At 44.9% G+C, this 19,392-nt stretch overlaps 1 protein-coding gene across 1 annotated transcript in view; it reads right to left on the bottom strand.

Moving 5' to 3' along the window:
- Positions 1-795: 795 nt before the first annotated feature.
- The window catches only part of Acsbg1 (acyl-CoA synthetase bubblegum family member 1), a 53,181-nt gene continuing 34,584 nt past the window's right edge, over positions 796-19,392 (bottom strand). The window contains exons 3-14 of the mRNA XM_027926151.2: positions 18,819-19,039; positions 18,293-18,381; positions 17,875-17,995; positions 8,765-8,845; positions 8,522-8,671; positions 8,029-8,205; positions 7,080-7,261; positions 5,513-5,743; positions 4,627-4,844; positions 2,531-2,670; positions 1,736-1,982; positions 796-881 (exon numbers count right to left, since the gene is read on the bottom strand). Coding sequence (XP_027781952.2) covers positions 796-881; positions 1,736-1,982; positions 2,531-2,670; positions 4,627-4,844; positions 5,513-5,743; positions 7,080-7,261; positions 8,029-8,205; positions 8,522-8,671; positions 8,765-8,845; positions 17,875-17,995; positions 18,293-18,381; positions 18,819-19,039 — 1,943 coding nt within the window. The remainder of the gene's footprint in view (positions 882-1,735; positions 1,983-2,530; positions 2,671-4,626; positions 4,845-5,512; positions 5,744-7,079; positions 7,262-8,028; positions 8,206-8,521; positions 8,672-8,764; positions 8,846-17,874; positions 17,996-18,292; positions 18,382-18,818; positions 19,040-19,392) is intronic.

Here is a 19,392-nt window from a genome sequence, read left to right as displayed (position 1 = left end):
GCCTGTTTCCTGGTCAGGCGCCTTAGGGCATTTTGGCTCAGCTTGTTGCTAAGAATGGAAGGGGTGGCCTGGTGGCTACAGGCTAACACTAGAATTGGCGGTTCCACTTGACCCTATCCCTGCACCTTTGTTTATTCCAGGGCACTAATGGTGCACTAATGGTCACTCATGCCTGTTGCATATAGTCCTGTGGGTTAAATACTACTCTGTCCAGCCTGCTCAATTGACACCCCCCCCCCCCCCCCCCGCCAAAAACAAAATTCAGGTACTTGTTGACAGTTATGTTAAAAGTTTAATATTCAAATTACACATTAAATACAGCAGCAGTTTTATTAAGCATCAAGTCGGTGTGTGCATGGTAGAGGAGTGCCTGGTAATGGATAATGGCATTGGCAGTGTTCAAGAAGATTCCAGAGTAAGTCAGACCATTAGGTGAACTATGACTTTTTGCTTTCCTTGCAGCCCACACTAGCAGCACAAGCTGTCTTCCCCTCATTCTTCTTCCCCAATAGCCTGTCACTGGTTGACCTATTATGTGAGCTTGTTAAATCTGCCTGGAACTAAGGCCAAAAATTAGCCCTTTAGTTTTGGAAGGAGAACCAATCTCACTTGTCAACTGAACATGAAACAATTACTTAAGCAGGATTTAAACTATCCACACATGAGGCTTCTCAGATTTGTAGATGAAAGTGCCATACCCTGACCTTGAGATAATAGATTTTGACAGTTCCCAGGCCCAGATTGAAGAGAATCTAGAGCCATCTATTCAGTAGAAACCACAGGGATGACTCCTGATTACTTTTTTTGCGCTTGGTAAAAGGAATCGATAATATCTTTGTACTTCTCCAGAACTATGAGCCGTTTTAATTTCATGGTGGGACCTAAAAGAGAAATTGGAAGAAATGCATGAGAGCCAGGCTCTGATAACTGAGGTGTATGTCAAAGATGCAGACTTAGTGAGTCCCCTAACTCAGGAAGCCAGACAGGTATTGAGGACCAGCTGACTATCCCACCTCCAAGACAGTGGGCCCCCCTCTGCATCACACCCCTTGCGGTGTTCCAGGGAACCCAGGTCTGTGTGACCAATGAAAAACAGGAAGTGATGTGATGTCACTTCCAGGAATAGGTTGAAAAGACTACATTTTCCAGTGCCTAATAAAGTGGTGTAAACCACATGCACCTTACTCATTCCAGATCCTCAATTTATTGCAATTGTCTCTTAAATGAATACATGCCTTTGTATCCATGGGGGATTGTTTCCAGGAGCCCCTTTGAATACCTAAGTCTGAAAATGTTTTTAGGTCCTTATATAAAATGATGTACTATTTGCATACAACCTATGCACATCCTATATATTTTAAATCATCTCTAGATTACTTAAAATACCAGATACAGTGTAAATAGTTGTTACACTGTATTGTTTATGGAATAATGACAGGAAAGAAAGCATGTACTGTATATGTTCAGTATAGACATAATTTTTTTTTTCCTGAAATTTTTCATTTGTGGTCTGTTGAGTTCATAGGTTGAGGAACCCATAGACACAGGGCCTCTTGGATATTCTACAGATTATAAAACCACAAGTCCATGCACTGAGCAATCACTGTTCTCCCCAGGAGAGAGATGGTGTCATCCAAAGCCTTGTCTGAGACCCACTGCCCACGGCTACTTCCCAGCACTGCCATAGCCACTGTCTTCCCACACAGCCCCTGGGAAAACGAAAAGAAAAACCTACCCAACTCTCCTCCTGAAATGGAAAAGTCCCTCTCGAGAATGGCCCACTTCTGGATATGGTAGGGCCGGGCGGCTGCATTGGCATTGACCCTCTGGATCCCCTCTTCAATGGCCTGATACACAGCTTCGTCCTTCTTCCCCACGATTTCAGACACGGTGCTGGCTCTGCTGCCCACCCTCTGGCAGAACTCCACAGCTTGTTCAGTCAGATTATCAGTTGGGTCAGAGGTGTCTGGGTCCAGGGTGCACTGAAAAGCCACAGGACAGATGAAGACCAAGCCTTGCTCTATAGGACACAACCCATGGTCTTGGAGGTCTTATTGCTGAAAGCAGAGGTGTGGACCACTGTGAGCTACTTCAGAGAAATGGGTCTATAATGAGCTGAATATCACCAGGTTGGGCTCTGTGGTGTGGTGGAAGGGACAGTGATCTGAGAGAGACCTCAATGAAGTCATCTGTGAAACAGGGCTATCCTCCTGCCTGTCTGCAGCCCTGGGAGCCCAGGAATGCAGGAATGCAGGGAATTCCTTGCTGCAAGGAATGCAGGTAGGCAGCAGCACTTTGCACAATGAAATGCACTGGTAACAAGGAAAGGATCTTCTCAGTGGCTTGTTGGGGACAGAGGAATTTACCTGTGTATAACTGCTCCCGGAGTGCCAGTGGCACTGACTGCAGTGATTCCAGAACAAAGCCTTGAGATCCAGATGTCTCCTGGACTGAATGCAGATTCTGCTAGGCCCAACCCTCAGAGCACCTACCAGCTGCTCCTCCAGAGCAGTGTCCACCCCACACATACCTTCAAGGTGAGCAGCATGGACAGGAACTTCCTCTGGTCCCCGATCAGCATGGCATTGCTGATGATGGGCAGCTCCATTTTCACAGCCTCCTCAATAGGCACAGGGGGTACATTCTCCCCTCCGGCAGTGATGATCAATTCTGGGGAAGCAAGACCAGGCTGCAGCCTAGCCTATAGTCCAGGTGCCCTGGCTAAATGTGACCTGACCTGAGTCACAGCCTGGGAGGCTGGAGAGCAGGAAGCACTGCTGGGGATGCCTCTGGAGGAAGAGGCAGGCCAGGCTCTCCAAAGCACCTTGTGCCTGCTGGGGGATGGCAGCAGTTTCCCAGAGGACAACTGCCCACCCAGTATTCCCACTCTTCAGCTCATCTTTCAAGACTTTGCCTGCTCAGACAGTGTAGCCCCAGGCCCCTTCTGTTCTTAAACAGGCCTCCCACCCCATTCTCTGAATAGCTGGTGTTGTTCCCCTCCTTCCTTGTGCTTTACCACCTCTCCATCACTCACATGGCACTCACCACGCACCAGTCACCGTGCTAGGTGCTTCAACAGTCATTCACTCAATCCTCGCAATAAGACTAAGAGGGAGGCTGTCTTATCATTTTGCAGATGAGGAAACTAAGGTACAGAGAGGTTCAGTAACTTTTCTAAGATCATATACCAGTAAGTGGTAGAGCTAAGATTTAAATCCAGTCCAGTTCCAAAAGTCCAAACCCACCCTGCTATGGTGCTTCTTGCTGTCCTTGTGTCTCTCACGGTATGTCCTCCTCCCTTCCCATCTGTCCAGCTCCGTTGCCTCCATCAAGAAGCCTTCTCCAACTCTCCCAGCCACACTGACCTCACCCTTCTCAGAGCTCTTCTAGCATCCTTTTGCCCAACCATTAGTGATAAAAACCTTTAGCAGATGAAATATGGAAAGAAACTTTTTAAATCTGATAAAGAATACCTATAAAAAATCCACAGCAAACATACTTAATGTTGAGAAGTTTCCCTCTGAGATCAGGACTAAAACAAATAACCACCATCACTTTTTTTTTCTCCCTCAGTGCTAGGAATCAAACCCAGTGCCTTATGCATGTGAGCATACACTCACCACTGAGCTACACCCCCAACTTGACTTTTGCCAATTCTGTTCAACATTCCTCTGGAGAGAGGTGCTAACCTGTGCAATAAGGCAAGAAAAATTCACAAGGGATGAAAGGAAGAAATAAAACTGTTATTATATACAGATGATATAATTGTGTCCATAGAAAATTTAAAGTAAGACACACAGTACTGAACTACTATGTGAATTCATCAAAGTCATTTGATATGAGGCCAACATACCAAAAAAAATTGCATTTCTATTACCTGCAACAATTTCCCCTGTGAAATGGGGCTATGGGATTCCCCTGTCGGTGCTAGGGGAATGACACCCAGTTGGGCAACAGGATGGAAACACCTTTCCGTGGAGGGATCTCCAATTTCCTTTCTCCACAGGATAATTCTTTGAAGTCTAATGTTTCACTTTAAATTTAATATTTGATTTATGTGTTATTCTCTATCACATCCATGTTTGCATATAAAACTATATAAGATTAATGCCTTGAATGTTCTGAAGGTCTTGCCTTTTTGCTCTCTCTCTTTTGGGGGAGGGTATAGGAGATTAAATCCAGAGGCACTGAGCTCCATCCCCAGCCCATTTTCATTTTTTAAAAAAATCTTTAAAAAAATTTTTTTTAAAGTCTCACTAAATTGCTAGGCTGGTCTCAAACTTGCTATCCTCCTGACTCAGCCTCCAGAGTTGCTGGAATTACAGGTGTGCACCACTGCACCTGCCCTTGCCTTGTTTCTCTCAGAAATGTAAATCCACCTCTACCATTTACCAGCTAGGTGACCTTGGGTAAGTTACTTAACCTCTCTGGATGTCCTCATTAAGGCAGGGTAGTAATAGTCCCTGCCCTAGGGGAGAGTAAATAGACTAAAATTATGTCAGGAAATGTGTGGCATGTAATAAGGGTAGGTAACAGGTAGCAGGTATGAATAATGGTGGAAGCAGAATTTCTCTTATGCCTCACTGCGGCCTCCAGTGCCCAGCTGCAGCTGCCATGGGGGCTTACCTTTGAGGCGCCCAGTGATGTAGAGGAAGCCATCGGTGTCCAGGCGGCCAGTGTCACCTGTGTGCAGCCAGCCTTCAGAGTCTATGGCCTCACACGTCTTGTCCTCCATGTTCAGGTAGCCCATGAAGATGGTGCGGCCCCACAGGCAGATCTCTCCAATGCCCTCAGTGTCCTCATTCACCAGCTTCACCCTGCAGCCTGGCACCACCTTACCTGAGCTGAGATGGAGAGGTGGGCAGGAGGGTCAGAGGATCCCATTAGGGAGCCTCAAGTCCCCAACCTCTCAAACTTCACTGATGACCAGGTATCCCCTGCCAGGGTTTTGGGGTTTTAAAGGGGGACTTAGAGCCTATAGGGCCAGCTAAAGGTTTTTCAGTGAATAAATGAATGAAATGCTAATGTTAGAATTTGGAGCGCTGTGATAGGCCGGCCAGGGAGGGAGGAATCGGAGCACAGCAGACGAGCCTTCACACCACTCCCCAGCCCTGACTGTCTTCCTTGCCTACTGGAAGGCTGGCCCTGACCCCTGGCTCCCACCTCAACTGAAGCCTGGCCATCAGCTCTCCTGGGACCCCCTCCAATACACCCCATTCTACTGGAGGCAATGGGGGAAGGACATTCCTTCATCAAGAGAAGCCTGTTCAGGGGGTACTGAGCTGTTAAGGCTATTTTCAGCCATAGATCCACATGTCATGGTGGAAAAGACCCCACTGCACCAAGGAGGACAAGCAAAGGGCCTGGCCCAAAATGATGATGTTGGCTCTTGGAGGCTCCCAGCCCAGGGGCCAGATGTCCAGTGTGGAAAGAAGAGCCAGCTCTTGGGGCACTCAATAGGTAGGCACAGGGACATGCGGGCATGCGTACATGTTGCAGCTTGGGACCTCACCTATATAGCCGGTAGGTGTAGGGGCTGGACATGAAGTGGGGGCCTGTGGTCTCACTGAGGCCATAACCCGCATATAAGCGGATGTTGAGGCCCAGGAAGAAGCGCTGTGTCTCTGCAGTCATGGGGGCAGCCCCGTAGAAGCTCTTCTGACACTTGGCAAAGCCCAGTGTCTGACGGACCTTGGCTAGCACCAGGTAATCTGCCAGTCTGGTTGTGAAGGGCTTCAGGTCACTGGTGGGAGAGGAAGAATGGTCCATGGAAAAAAGGGAACACACAGACATGTGAAAGGGTGTGTATTCCATGTGTATATACTGGCACAGCCATTCTGGTTGTCTAATTGTTGATGTCAATGCTGAACCTGTTGTTAAATAATTTGAATATTGGCCCTGCCATATCCGTGTATGCGAATGAAGATGCAAATGCATACAGTTTTGGGCAAATATGCCTTGAGCCAGGAAATCAGATAAGCAGGTTCAGCTGTATACAGATGCACAGGCAACAATCAGATACATGCAAATTTGCAACCCTATAACACACACACACACATAGATTTTAAGTCTATATTCACAGACACACAGGTATAATTATACACACAAGTATGATCCTATTTGAGATCCACAGATATTTGCACGCATATTCACTTCATGTGTATAAATGAAGCTGTAGGTGCATAGATGTGTCCACAGTTCTCATGAAATATGACACTGTTTCATAAACATACTGGTAACAGAAACTATTGCTATTTGAAATTGAAACCTCACTAGATTTATATGGTTACCCATGTAACAGTACTTTGTGAGAATTTAAAAAGCTATCAGAAAGGGTGGGAATGCCAGACACGATGGTGTACGCCTACAATTCCAGAGACTTGGGAGTCAGGATTGCAAGTTTGAACCCAGCCTGGGAAACTTAGCAAGACCCTGTCTCAAAATAAAAAAATTAAAAGAGCCAGGTACTGTAATCCCAGAGGCTTGGGAGGCTGACAGAAGGATTGCGAGTTTAAAACCAGCCTCAGCAACCTAGTGAGGCCTTGAGCAACTTAGCGAGATCCCATCTCAAAACAAAAAAAAAAAAGAAAGGGCTGAGGATGTGACTCAGTGGTAGAGCGTTCAAGCCATAGTCTCAGTCTCTTTCTCTCTCTCTCTCTCTCTCTCTCTCACACACACACACACACACACTCACACCACATGGGTTGGGGGTTAAGGAGAGGTCTGAGTGGCCGTGTGGGATGCCTGAGAAGGCTGGAAAGGATGAACCTTCATAACAGTGGGCTCTTCTATCCCCACCTATCGAGGTCAAGGGACCTCAGGAGACTGGTAGGGCTGCTGCCAGGAAGGTGGACTTCTCTTTAGAGGGAGACAGTCTTCCCATCCAGAACCCAAGATGCCAACTGTCCCCATAAGGGCTGCAATGAGTAAAGGAGTGCAAGTCTCACTTGTTGATGTGGCCTCTGCACAGGGGTCCTCAGAACTTTCAGGCCCCTGGGGCTGGGACGAGCCTATTGGATCTTTGGTGTATATAGATAGTGAGCCAGCCCTGCTGGCTCCTATTCCCTGGCCCTCTGTACCTGGTAGGGCAGGTGAGGTTCTGCTCTAAGGTCACCGACATGGCCCACAGCAGCATCTTACGACGGATGAAGCCGGACTGAGCCGCCACCTCTTGGATCTTTTCCATGATCTTCTCCCACACGCGCGGCACACCCATGTGGGAGGTGGGCTCCACTTCCCGCAGTGTGTTCACCAGACTCCCCTGTTCACCAATTGGGAGAGTCAGGCCTCTTGTTCAGGGCCAGCCGGGTCCTGCATCTGATCAGGTGTGCACACACCACACAGCGCAGCTGCTGCACACAGATGTGTGCACACACTCACACCCGGCCTGCAGCACAGGCTATTGGCTGTGGCTCAACAGTTGTCCCCTCACACTCCACTAATAGAAACTTGGTGTCATTTGGGTACCAGATGGCCAGGTGCTTCAGAAGTACCTTGGTCTCTTTCTGCCCCCGAGGTTGGTGACTCTTTGTTTGTCTAACTTAAATCTAATAACCTCATTCCTCCGAGTAGCTAATGCTTTAGGATTGAACATGGTCCTAAGGACATGTGGCATTGTGTGGGCCAATGATGCTGGGTCAGGAAAGCCTGCTGAAGGGTTTCTGGGAAACTTTTCTCATGGTTAAAATAAGGATCCAAAGAATAGGTGTAGTTTATGCAGCGGGAATACAGGGAGGGGCTGTGGCCACCTGTGATCATCTCATGATCCTCCTCTGAGGAGGTCTCCTTGATGGTGCTATAGACCCAGCAAACCATTCTGACTCAACTTACTGTAAAGCCATCAGTTTCCCTATTTGTTTGGTCATTTGAGTCAGGCTATGCAATGTGCAGCTGGGAGAATTCTGCCAGATAAATGCACAAGGAACTAGCAGACCCACAGATGTACACGTAAGGTCCCAGATTAGAGTATGGATCAGGCATGCTCTTGCTCATACACTGGACACACACACGGCAGAGAGGCAGACTGACCTTCAGGGCATCGGGCTCAGCAAAGCAGACCTGCGCTCCCCACTGGATGCCCGTCCACAAGTCATAGATCTGGGCAGCAATGTGGCTGAGGGGCAGGTAGCTGACCACCACCTCTTGCTGGACTTCCGCTGGCTGGATGTCACCAGCCTGGCTGCCAAATCGTGCTGTCCACGTGATCTGGAGGGCAGGCAGATGGGCCCCAGCAGTGTTCACAGCCAGCTCTGGCAATGCTCACAACTGTGGCCATGCTGGGGACTTGGAGCTACTTCTTTGGGGACCCACTGAGTGGATACCCTCCCAGGTCATTCTGCAGTTCCTGGAAACAAACCTCCATGGATAGGCCTCCCCTCACTCTTTCCCCTCCCAATTTCTGTGTTCAGTCTGGGCCACAGACCTGTGGGCATTAACTTATCCCAGCTCCCTGAGCTGAGGACCTCCCCAGAAGTTATTGGGACAGAGCCACCCAAGCCACCCATCTTGCCATCTGTCCTACATTGTCCTGACTCAGCATCACGCCCTTGGGGTTCCCAGTGGTGCCCGACGTGTACACTAGTACGCAGCACTGGTTGGGCTGCTGAGCATCGATGATGGTGTCCAGGGTCTCTTCGGATATCTCATGCCCCAGCTCCATGAATTCTTCCATCTGTGGCCAGGTGGGGAAGAGCAACCAGTCCAGATCATCTGGGTGGGCCCAGACAGCCCCATCTGTCACCCAGGGGTATACACACTACCCTACCGTATACACATTGGTTATCTTCTTTGAAGGAGATTCTCCGTATATCACTACTGCCTTCAGATGTGGCAAATTTTTCCAGATCTGTATTGACAGGGGAAGCAAACCAGGTTTCAGCAAGAAAAATGTTACTTTCTGAAAAGAAATCCCATCCTCCCACCAGCAACAGTCTGTTTGGCAGGCACTGTGTGACAAAAGTCTCTGGGTTCCCTAACTCTGATCTTTGACCCCAGCAGAACAATTGCCACCCTTTGTCCATAGATTTACATCATGGGAACTTGGAAGCAGTGTCAGTGGGGACAGGCAGGGGCAGGGGAAACCACCAAATGATATAGGACCTGGGTGAATACAATGATCCAGCTGCACAATGGAGCACTAGGTAACCACAGGTTAGAGAGGGACAGTGCTAAACACTGGTATAGAGTGGGTTTTTAAAAAATATTACTGACAAAGGAAATGTGTACAATAAGCATGTAGCATGCTACCTTTGTATAAGAAAGGAATACAACGCAAACATACATGAATATATATATATATATATATATATATATATATATATATATGCAAATATTATTTGCTTATGTTGTCAAAAGGAACCCTGGAGGGTTAAACCCCAAACTAACAGACTAAGTATAAGCAGAGAAAGAAACAGGGGTAAGAAGCAGGGGGGCAAGAATTCTTTGAGTGTCTCATAGAATTTTGATTTTGTCATCATGTAAATATTATAATCATTTGAAAAATAAAATTATGTAAAAGATGGAAACAACAATTCTCTAAGAGTCAAAAAACAATCTGAAAGAAACTAAGATTATAGACGAAGTTGGTGACACAATCATGCATATGCACACATATGAGCACATGAGCACAGACACACAGAAAATTACATGAAGGGATTTAAAACGGTGCACTTTGATTCTTCTTTCTTAGTGGAATGCACTCTAAGGACAAAAGAGAATTCCAAATTTCATTCTGTAGTCTTATTGTTGGGAATAATATCTACATTATTATTCGGAAATTATTTGATATATACCATAAAATTAGGTTGATGTAATTAGGAAGTAGGATTTTTAGGGTCAGATAAAAGAAATGCAAGAATAAATCAAAGAAAGTAAGTTAAAATCCTTCCGTGTAATGTTTGAATCCAGAACTATCATTGTGAACTCATGATTTATATATATATATATATAATTAGATCAGAGCTCAGAAAAGTCAAGGTGGCTCAAATGTGTGAGACACTACACCAGAGGGGAGAGAACTATATAGAGAAAGTTCCAGAAATATTTCTAGGGGTCTTCTTGAGCAGTGTTCATGGCCAGCTCTGGTAAGCTGGGTGGGCCCAGATAGCCCCATCTATCACCCAAGGGTATACACACTACCCTACCATAGTGTCCTACATTGTCCTGACTCAGCATTACGCAGAGTCTTATCTACTTGCACAGACATAAGGGGAAAATCCATGAGGCTGGAGGAAGCTAAGGACTGGACCGACAAGACAAACAAGGAGGCACCTAGGAATTCTTCAAGCTTCCATCAACCAGTCATGGGGGACCTCCTGGGGCATTAAGCAGAGACCCAGAAGGGTCATGTCTACTATGTGAGGCTAAATTAGCCTTGGTAGAGGCTATCTACACCAGTACTATAGTGCCTCAAAATGAAGTTTAGAAAAGAGAAAAATTATTTGTAGGACAATATCAAGACATCTAACATCCATGTAACTGGAGTCTCTCCCAAATTTTTTTTCAAAAAAATTTTTTAGTTGTAGATGGGCACAATACCTTTATTTTGTTTATTTATTTTTTTTATGCAGTGCTGAGGATCGAACCCAGTGCCTCACACATGCTAGGCGAGCACTCTACCACTGAGCCACAACCCCACCCCCCAAAATATATTTTAAAATAAAAGAAGTCTGAGAAATTTCTAAGTTGGATTAAAACAATAAATCTACCAATTCTAGAATCCCAAGCAAAATAAACATCAAGAAAACCTACTCCAAGACACAACATAACCAAATTGCTGAAAACTAGTGATTTTAAAAGAAACAGGCACATTCTGTGGAGAGGAACAAAGATAGGAACTCACAGACTTCATACCAAAAACCAAGAAAATGGGACTGAGATCTTTAAAATGCTGAAAGAAAAGAGGAAATCTTGTCAACCCAGAATTCTATACCAGATGAAATTATTTTTTTCTTAAATGAAGGAAAAAATAAACACTTTTCAGACAAAGAGACGCTGAGGATATCTGTTGACATCCAGCCTGGAATGTCAGCAAGGGATGTTGAAGGTAGTTCTTCAGTCAGGAGGAAGACAATATCCAATGAAAACTTGGATCTACACAAGGAAGGCAGGGTCAGGAATGGCAAAAATGTGGGTGAACGTAAAAGACCCTCTTCTTTTAAAATTTCTTCACAAGATATTCAACTGTTTAAAGCAAGAATAGTACCAATGTATTGGGGTTTACAAGCTATATGGAAGTACCGTGGATGATGATAAAGACGGGGGAGTGGAAGTGCTATGGTCTTCTGCATCAGAAGGGGATTTTGCCCAGGACTCCCTGGTATTGGAGGATACCAAAATCCAAGGATGCACAAGTCCCTTACATAAAATGGCATGCTATTGTGTGTAACTTTTGCACATCCTCTCACAGATTTTAAATAATCTCTATATGATTTATAATGCCCAATACAATGTAAATGCTATGTAAATAGTTATTATTATTATTATAATTGTATTGTTTAGGGAATAATGACAAGGGAAAAAGTTTGTTCATGTTCAGTACAGATGCATTTCCTCTCCAATTTTTCCATATGAGGATGGTTGAACCGCAGATATAGAGGAACAACAGTATGTTTTGTGAGTTCCACATTACATGTGAAGTGATGTGATATTTAATGGTAGTAGCTGGATGCAGTGGCACACTCCTATAATCCCAGTGGCTCAGAGGGTGGAGGCAGGAGGATCATGAGTTCTAAGCCAACCTCAACAGTGCTGAGGTGCTAAGCAACCCTAAACAAAATACAAAATAGGGTTGGGGATGTGGCTCAGTGGTTGAGTGCCTCTGAGTTCAATCTCTGGTACATGCCCCCCCCCCAAAAAAAAAGATTATACCATAATGGGGGTTAGGGATGTAGCCTAGTGGTTGAGTGTGTGATTAACATGTGTGAGATCCAGGGTTCAATCTCTGGTAAACCTCCCTATCCTAAAAAGAAAACAAGAAAAGAAAGGAAAAAGAAAAGAAAAGCATAATGTGATAAATTAAAGATGTATATTTTCTCAGGAGATTGAGACAGGAGGATCACAAGTTCAAGGCCAGGCTAAGCAACTTAGTGAGACCATCTCTCAAAATAAAAAATAAAAAGGGTTAGGGATGTAGCTCAGTAATAGAGCACCCTGGGTTCAATCCCCAGGACTGAAAAAAAAAAAAAAAAAAGCAGCAAGCATATTGTAAAGTCTACAGCAAACAATGATATAGAGGATAGCTAATAAGCCAATGGAGATAAAATGGAATACTAAAACAAAACGAAAACTCAATACAGAACAGGAAAAGGGAGAAAATGAAAAAAGAACAGGGCTGGGATATTGTAGCTCAGCTGTAGAGCATTTACTTAGCATGTGCGAGACGCTGGGTTTGAGCCCCAGGACCTCAAAAGAAAAGATGGAAGGAAAGAAGAGCAAATGGGAAACAGAGGAAATAACCTAGTTATATGCTGCCTACAAGACATAGCTAGGTTAAAAATAAAAGAAATCTAAAAATGTATCCATGCAGGGCTGGGGTTGTGGCTCAGCGGTAGAGCACTTGCCTTGCACTTGTGAGGTACTGGGTTTGATCCTTAGCACGGGCATAAAAATAAATAAAGACATTGTGTCCATCTACAACTAAAAAAATATTTTAAAAATGTATCCATGCAAACATTAATCATAAGAAATCTGGAATGTCCACATCACTTGAGGCAAAGTAGTTTTAAAACCAGAATTATTACAATGGAGAGGGAAGGGTTAATTCATCAAGGACATAACAATCTAAATATGTGCATGTCTAATAGCAGAGCTCCAAAATCTGTGAGGTGAAAACTGGTATAACTGAATGACAAAAATACATAAATCCAAAATAACAACAGAAGATTTCAACACTCCCTTTCTCAGGATTTGTTCTTGTGTGTGTTTGTGCTGGATATGGAACGCTGCACCTCACATATGCTGAGCAGTCTCTCCACCACTGAGTTACACCTCCAGCCCCTTTCTCAGTGTTTGATGGAACAAGCAGGTGAAAAATCCATAGGTATACAGAAGACTTGAATAACATTATAAACCACAGACCAGATCAACATAATTAATATTTATAGAATACGAAATAACATATTCTTTCTAATCCTCATGGAACAATTGCCAAGATGGACGATTATTTCTTCTACCACACCTGCTCTGTGCAAACAGTATTTCAGGTACCAAAGAGCCTCAGGAGACAGCAAGTTCTTCTTTTGGAGAATAATTCTGGCTGATGCATTAGCAAATCAAATCACCAGCAAATCAACATTTTCCACCTCTCATGAAATAATTAGTTCAGCCAAAGCAAACCAATGGATGCTAAAAGCATCAGGGGAAGGTTGCTGGGGAATGTCGCAATGAAAGAGAAGGTGATCACCACTTGGGTCCAGATGTTGCTCAGCATCACTGAGAATGCTAGCACCTGACATCTGAGTCGCTTGAGGCCCAGCATTATGAAGTACACAGCGCCACCTAGCGGGTGTCCTTGCCAGAAAAATTCTCATCTGAAACATTTTCCCTTAGGAAATATAGAGGTTACAGGAACAAGTTAAAGGACAGCAAGAGAAGACACATCCAGACCGTGAAGCCTTCTGCAAGATGGCTGACCTGGCTTCAGCAGCACCTCTACAGCAGAGGTTATCACCTCCAGTATGCTTCAGAACCCCAAAAGGGCTGGCTAAACACAGTAGTCCTAGAATATATTTAATAGGGCAACAGGGGTGAAAAAGAATTTGCTTGACTCTGTCTCATAAAGGAATAATGGGTGAACTATTACTAAGGCTGTAATAATGAATGGTAAAATGAAGTTGAATATGAAGAATTGTGTCTTGGTTGCTTTATCTACAAAAAATCTACCTCAGATTCATTCTAAACTAGTTCTATTGTAAGCAATAGCTGAGAGATTAGTAATTATGGTTCCCCTCGGAAGGATACTTGTCCTTACAGTAGTATGTAGCCTACAAATTCTGTTGCTGTTTACTGTGAATAAAGAACAATTCTGATATGTCATGTTGTTGATTTTCTTTTTGGTTTTGGGGGTTGAAAGACTTTTTTTTTTTTTTTTTTTTTTTGAGACAGTGTCTACACTAAGTTGCTGAGACCGGCCTCAAACTTGCAATCCTCCAGCCTCAGCCTCCCAGGTCACTGGGATTACAGGTGTGTGTCACTGCACCCAGATGACATTTAATGTTTTAAAATAGGTATAAAAGCCATAGTAAAAGTCTAAGCCTACATGTAAGAATAAACAGATAAACAATATGGAGGCTCTATTTGCATGTAGATATCAAACAAGTCAGTCATACATTATATCTCAGAAAATGTGGGTGGTAGAAGAAAATGGAGTTATTGCACTGGACTTATAACTATGGCTATAAAAAATGCCATGAGAATTTGAATGATGAGGCATACTCCTAGGAAGGAGCCACAACTTCATCATGCCCAGATTTTACATGGGACTGGTAAGTCAGTGAATGAGTGGTTGATAGTTTTGATTAGGGGGTAGGTTTTTGAATGTTAGTTATTAAAGTTTCTATAGTTGAATAACAATGATGATTTTCATGTCATTAGTCACGGTTGGATTCCATGGAAAATAATGACACATACTGTATTTTTATTAAGTATACTTTAAATTTTTTTTCGTAGTTGTAGATGGACAGCATGCCTTTATTTTATTTATTTATTTTTACATGGTGCTGAGGATCAAGCCCAGTGCCTCACACGTGCTACCTATGGGGTGTCCTGCCACTGAGCTACAGCCCTTAAGTATACTTCCCCCCCCAACAAGATCTTCTTCAAAACCTCACCAATTCATGGTAGGTTGAGTTTAATTATTAGTGCAGGGAGGATTGGTTGTGGGATTGTGTATATTTTGGTGGGTCGTTTATAGGATTAATAGTCTCTTAAATTTATTTAAGGGGAATGTAATATTTGGGTATAGTACAGCTATAGCTATGGAAGAGTACCCTGAAACTAGAGGGTCTGATATGATAATTTGAGGTGCTTTGTTGTTGGGATTTTTTTTTCAAAGTTTTCACTTAGCGTATATTTAAAAAATATTTTTTTTATTATAGATGGACACAATACCTTTATTTTTATGTGGTGCTGAGGATCGAATCCAGTGTCTCACATGTGCCAGGCAAGTGCTCTACAATTGAGACATAACCTCAGTCCCTGTGGTTGGGATTTTTAATGGAATTAATAATTGTAATTTGTCAAGAAATGGAAATTGTTATTTAATTTAAAAAGTTATAGCTCAGTTGGTAAGTGCTTTTCTAGCATGCACAAGGCCCTGGGTTCAATCCCCAGCACCACAAAAACAAATAAACAAACAAATAAATAAAAATTTTAAAAAAAGAATTTAGGGGATGGAATTGTGGCTCAGTGGCAGAGCACTCATCTAACATGTGTGAGGCCCTGGGTTCAATCCTCAGCACCACATAAAAATAAATAAATAAAATAAAGATATTGTGTCCAACTACAGCTAAAAAATAAATATATATAAAAAAAGAATTTAGAGGATTGGGTTATGTTTGAGGGTGAAGAACTTGGTTTCACTCATGAAGATTCTATGGGTGTGGCTGCACTGTATAGTTATGGAAGTTGGGTAATAGTTGTAACTGGTTGATCTTTGTTATATTTTCATTGTGATTAAAATTACTCATGGAAAAGTGTTGAGACTAAGATTATAGAGAGTATAAATGATAAGAAGTAAAATTTAATTAGTCCCTTTTGATTACAGGTGAAGGTGGAAGCTATAATTTGAATGTGGGAGACAGATTTGGGGGTTGTTTTTTCTAGTCAATTAATTAAGTCCAGTATCTAGGAGTGGTGGTAGGTGGTGGATAATTGTTGGAAAGAATCCTAGAAGATTTGAAAATTTAGAGACATTAGAGTAGGGTTTGATTAAGATTTGTTTAAGATTAAAGGTCAGCAGGTGGAGATTTATGGCAATGGTAAAATCTAAAGTATTAACTACTAGAACTGTCTATGGTAAGTAGGGTGATATAGGTATAAATGGGACGGTTATGGGGGTGATGTTACTGAAGATGCAGATGCCAGCAAAAATGATGCCAATTGTGAGATGCTTAACTGAGTTAATTAATAAAAAGCTATTTTCATTAATACAAACTAATGTTAAAAATGGTGTCCTAGTAGAGGGAAGGAAATGATGCGTGTCCTCTGAACAGCTGTGAGGGAAGCAGCAGTGAGCATGACTGGTAGTGGTCAAGGTTGGTATAGGTGTGTTTGCTGTTGGCGGACTCGGTGATGAAGTCTTTGGAGTAGAAGATGCTAAGAAATTATGTTCCTGTGAGTGGCCAGCCCCACACGAGACCTGGGTGGGGCCTGAAAACTTGTTTTTCTGGAAAGTTCCCATGCAATGCTAATTTGGGGACAACACTATTCCATGGGAAATAAAAGGCAATGCTTTGCTCTTAATTAATAGCCACCTAAGAGACACCCCACATGCAATGTGTGGGCCTGCTTTAGAGCCTGATTCAAATAAATCAACTGTAAAATGATAATCAGTGGGGAGACAGAAAGCAGAACAGTGGTTGCCAGGGGATGGGAGCAGGTGTAATGGGGAGTTTTTGTTTTTGGGGGTTATTTTTTTAATTAAAATTTTAAAACTGACACATGATAATTATACCATGTGCTTTTTGGATACATGTAATCATCGTGTAAGGATCACATCAGGGTACTTCGCATAATAATCACCTCAAACATTTATCATTTCCTGTGGTGAGAACATTTCAAAATCCTCTTTTTTAACTATTTTGAAAGGGAGCTGTTTAATGGGTACAGAGTTTATTTTGCAAGATGGAAAGACTCTTGGAGATGGACAGTGCCTTCTAAGAAATATTGCCCCGAAGATCTGGATCATAGCCTGAGCCTGTCCTGGGAAGGAATTCTGCTGCCATCTATATAGGAGTGACTGGCTCCAGACTGTGTTTTTGTTTTTGTTTTTCTTTCGGATTTGAGGAGACTTCCCACTAAGGATGAGGGAAAGCACCCACCCTGGCCTCTCTGGAAATCCTGTGGTCCTGGAAGGTTGGAGACCACTAGACCTTCAGGTACAGATGGGGAGACTGAGACCCAGGTGACATCTTCAAAATCAGAGCCAAGCCAATAAATCCATCTGAACTCTCCTCTGGAATGCAGGGAGACCTGGCAGACCTCACAGGCTTCTGGGTGCAGTTGGGGCACATAGGCGTCACCAGGCCACTGCAGCCCAGAATGGAGCATGTGGGATGGAACCAGTCACTGGCCGGCTTTAAATGAATTAGGGAGAATTGACAATGCTCCAGAAAAGATCCATCTGGCTCAAGAGGTACTTCAAGCTCCTGCCATTGCCCATCATTGGAAGGCACTGGGGTGCTTGCTCTGACTTGGCGTCACCCCCACCCTGAGGCAGCCCTCATCCCCATTCCCATTTAGACAGGATTGCTCAAGCTGTTAGAGCCCAGAGCGGCCCTCATACACACATCCTTTCCACCAGCAGAGGGCCCCACTGCCCACCACTCTTGTTCCCCTTCTGGGGAGACCCTGTCCTGAGAAGGGAAGCTATGGGAGGCAGTGGGCTGCCAGGAGTCCTAGTCTAAGACCTGACCACTCATTTCCTGAGTGACCTAGTCCCTTTAGCTTTGTGGACCTCAATTTCCTGACCTATCAAATGGGTAGGTAACTATCGCTTGCTCCATGCACGGGTGTAGGTCGTGGGAGATCGGAGTTGCTATTGAGGATCAGGGGAGACTCTGGATGGGAGCAGGGAGCATCCTTGGTAGGCTAGAGTAGAGGTCCATGAGAACAGCCAGCCTCTGACCCCATGCCCACTTCCCCGTTCCCCCAAACCTTCAGGATCTTCTCCAGCTGCTTCTGTGTGTCGACCACAATGATGTTGGCGCGGCAGTCACGGGCGATATATTGGCAGGCCTCAGGAGAGCTGGTCGTGTAGATGCCGGTGACAATGCCACTGAAGGAGATCCGGGAGGATTCATATCTGGGCAGGTGCCAAGGGGGCATCCCCTGGCCTTCACTCCCCCATAACTGTAGCCCCGGGCCCTAAAGAGCTCCCATGGTCAGAGCAGCCAGGGTTCCCTTGTCATCTCAGCACAGCTGCCTCTGGCAGAGAGGGGACAAGAGGAAGGTCCCAGGGAGAGAAGGGATGTTGGGAGTGGGGGACCGCTACAAAGAGAAAGTGATCTTTTTTCTACTTTCTGCCTACCACCAACCCACTGCAGACACCACCCACCCCTACCCAGCCACTTACCCTGCAAATACTGTGCCCACTGCAGAGAAGAACCACTCTGGGGAGTTGAAGCCGAGAATGGCCACGCTGTGGGCTCGCTCCAAGCCAAGCTCCAGGTCAAAGGCAGACAGTATAGGTCAGCCAGACAGTGAAGGGGGCCTCACCCCACCTCCCCTGTGCCCTGGGACTCGGCAGGTTTATCTTAGTCAGAGATCCCCCTGGGGGATCACGCAACAACCCTTGTGGCCCCCTCCCAGGGCTTTCCTAGGGAATCCAGCCCAGCACACGAGGCTTCCCAGGCCTCCTTGAATGTGATATCAAATGTAAAGCTTTATGGAGTTCCTGGTACATGAGGAAGGCTCAATAGATATGAAATCCTCAGTAGAGGTCCCAGCACAACGTATTCGTTCAATGAATGGGGATGTTTTTTAAGATTATGACTTCTAAGGGCCTCCTTTGGCAGGGAGTCAGGGAGGAGGCCTTTGAGGGCCCAAGCTGGAAGGCAGGTCTGGGGAGAGGAAAGGACATGCTCTGAGGGGCTCCTCACCTTCAGGAAGCCCTTGGCGACTTTGCGGGCAATCAGGTAGTACTGAGAGTAGGAGACATGCTCCCACTTGCCCTGGCGCTTGAAACCCAGAGCATTGAGGTCCCCATATTTGTCCAGGGCCTCATAGAACATCCGGTGCACGGTGTAGGGAAGCTGTGGGCAGCAGGGGTCCAAGCGCAAGCGGACTCGCCCATCAGCCCGAGTCGTCCATAGTGCTTCTTCTGCAGGGAAGAGACCACAGCTTGGTCAGGCCCTTTTGGGGTTGTTTCCAGGGGAATTGCTCCTGTCCTGGGAAGAACTTCCCTGCCCTACTGGTGCTAGAGGAGGAGGTGAGACTCAGCCTTCAAGGATGAGCAGAGTCTAGGGATGCAGCAAGGAAGAGGAGAGGGAATGGCTACAGGAGAGCTGGGGGCCCTAGGGACGCTGAACTTCCAGACCTCGTTCACCCCAGCTGGGGTTTGCCTCCCAAGTTTGGGTGGCTGGCAGCGGAGCTTGCACTGTCTGGGAAGAGTAGGACTGTCACAGCTCCAGGGTTTTCTTGCTTTCTGGGAATGGGTGGGGACAGGTTCAGTTG

Source organism: Marmota flaviventris, chromosome 2, assembly GCF_047511675.1.
Source record: "Marmota flaviventris isolate mMarFla1 chromosome 2, mMarFla1.hap1, whole genome shotgun sequence".
Classification (NCBI taxonomy): Eukaryota; Metazoa; Chordata; class Mammalia; order Rodentia; family Sciuridae; genus Marmota; species Marmota flaviventris.
Note: the sequence above shows the minus strand (reverse complement) of the source record. Positions and strands in the feature narration are given on the sequence as shown.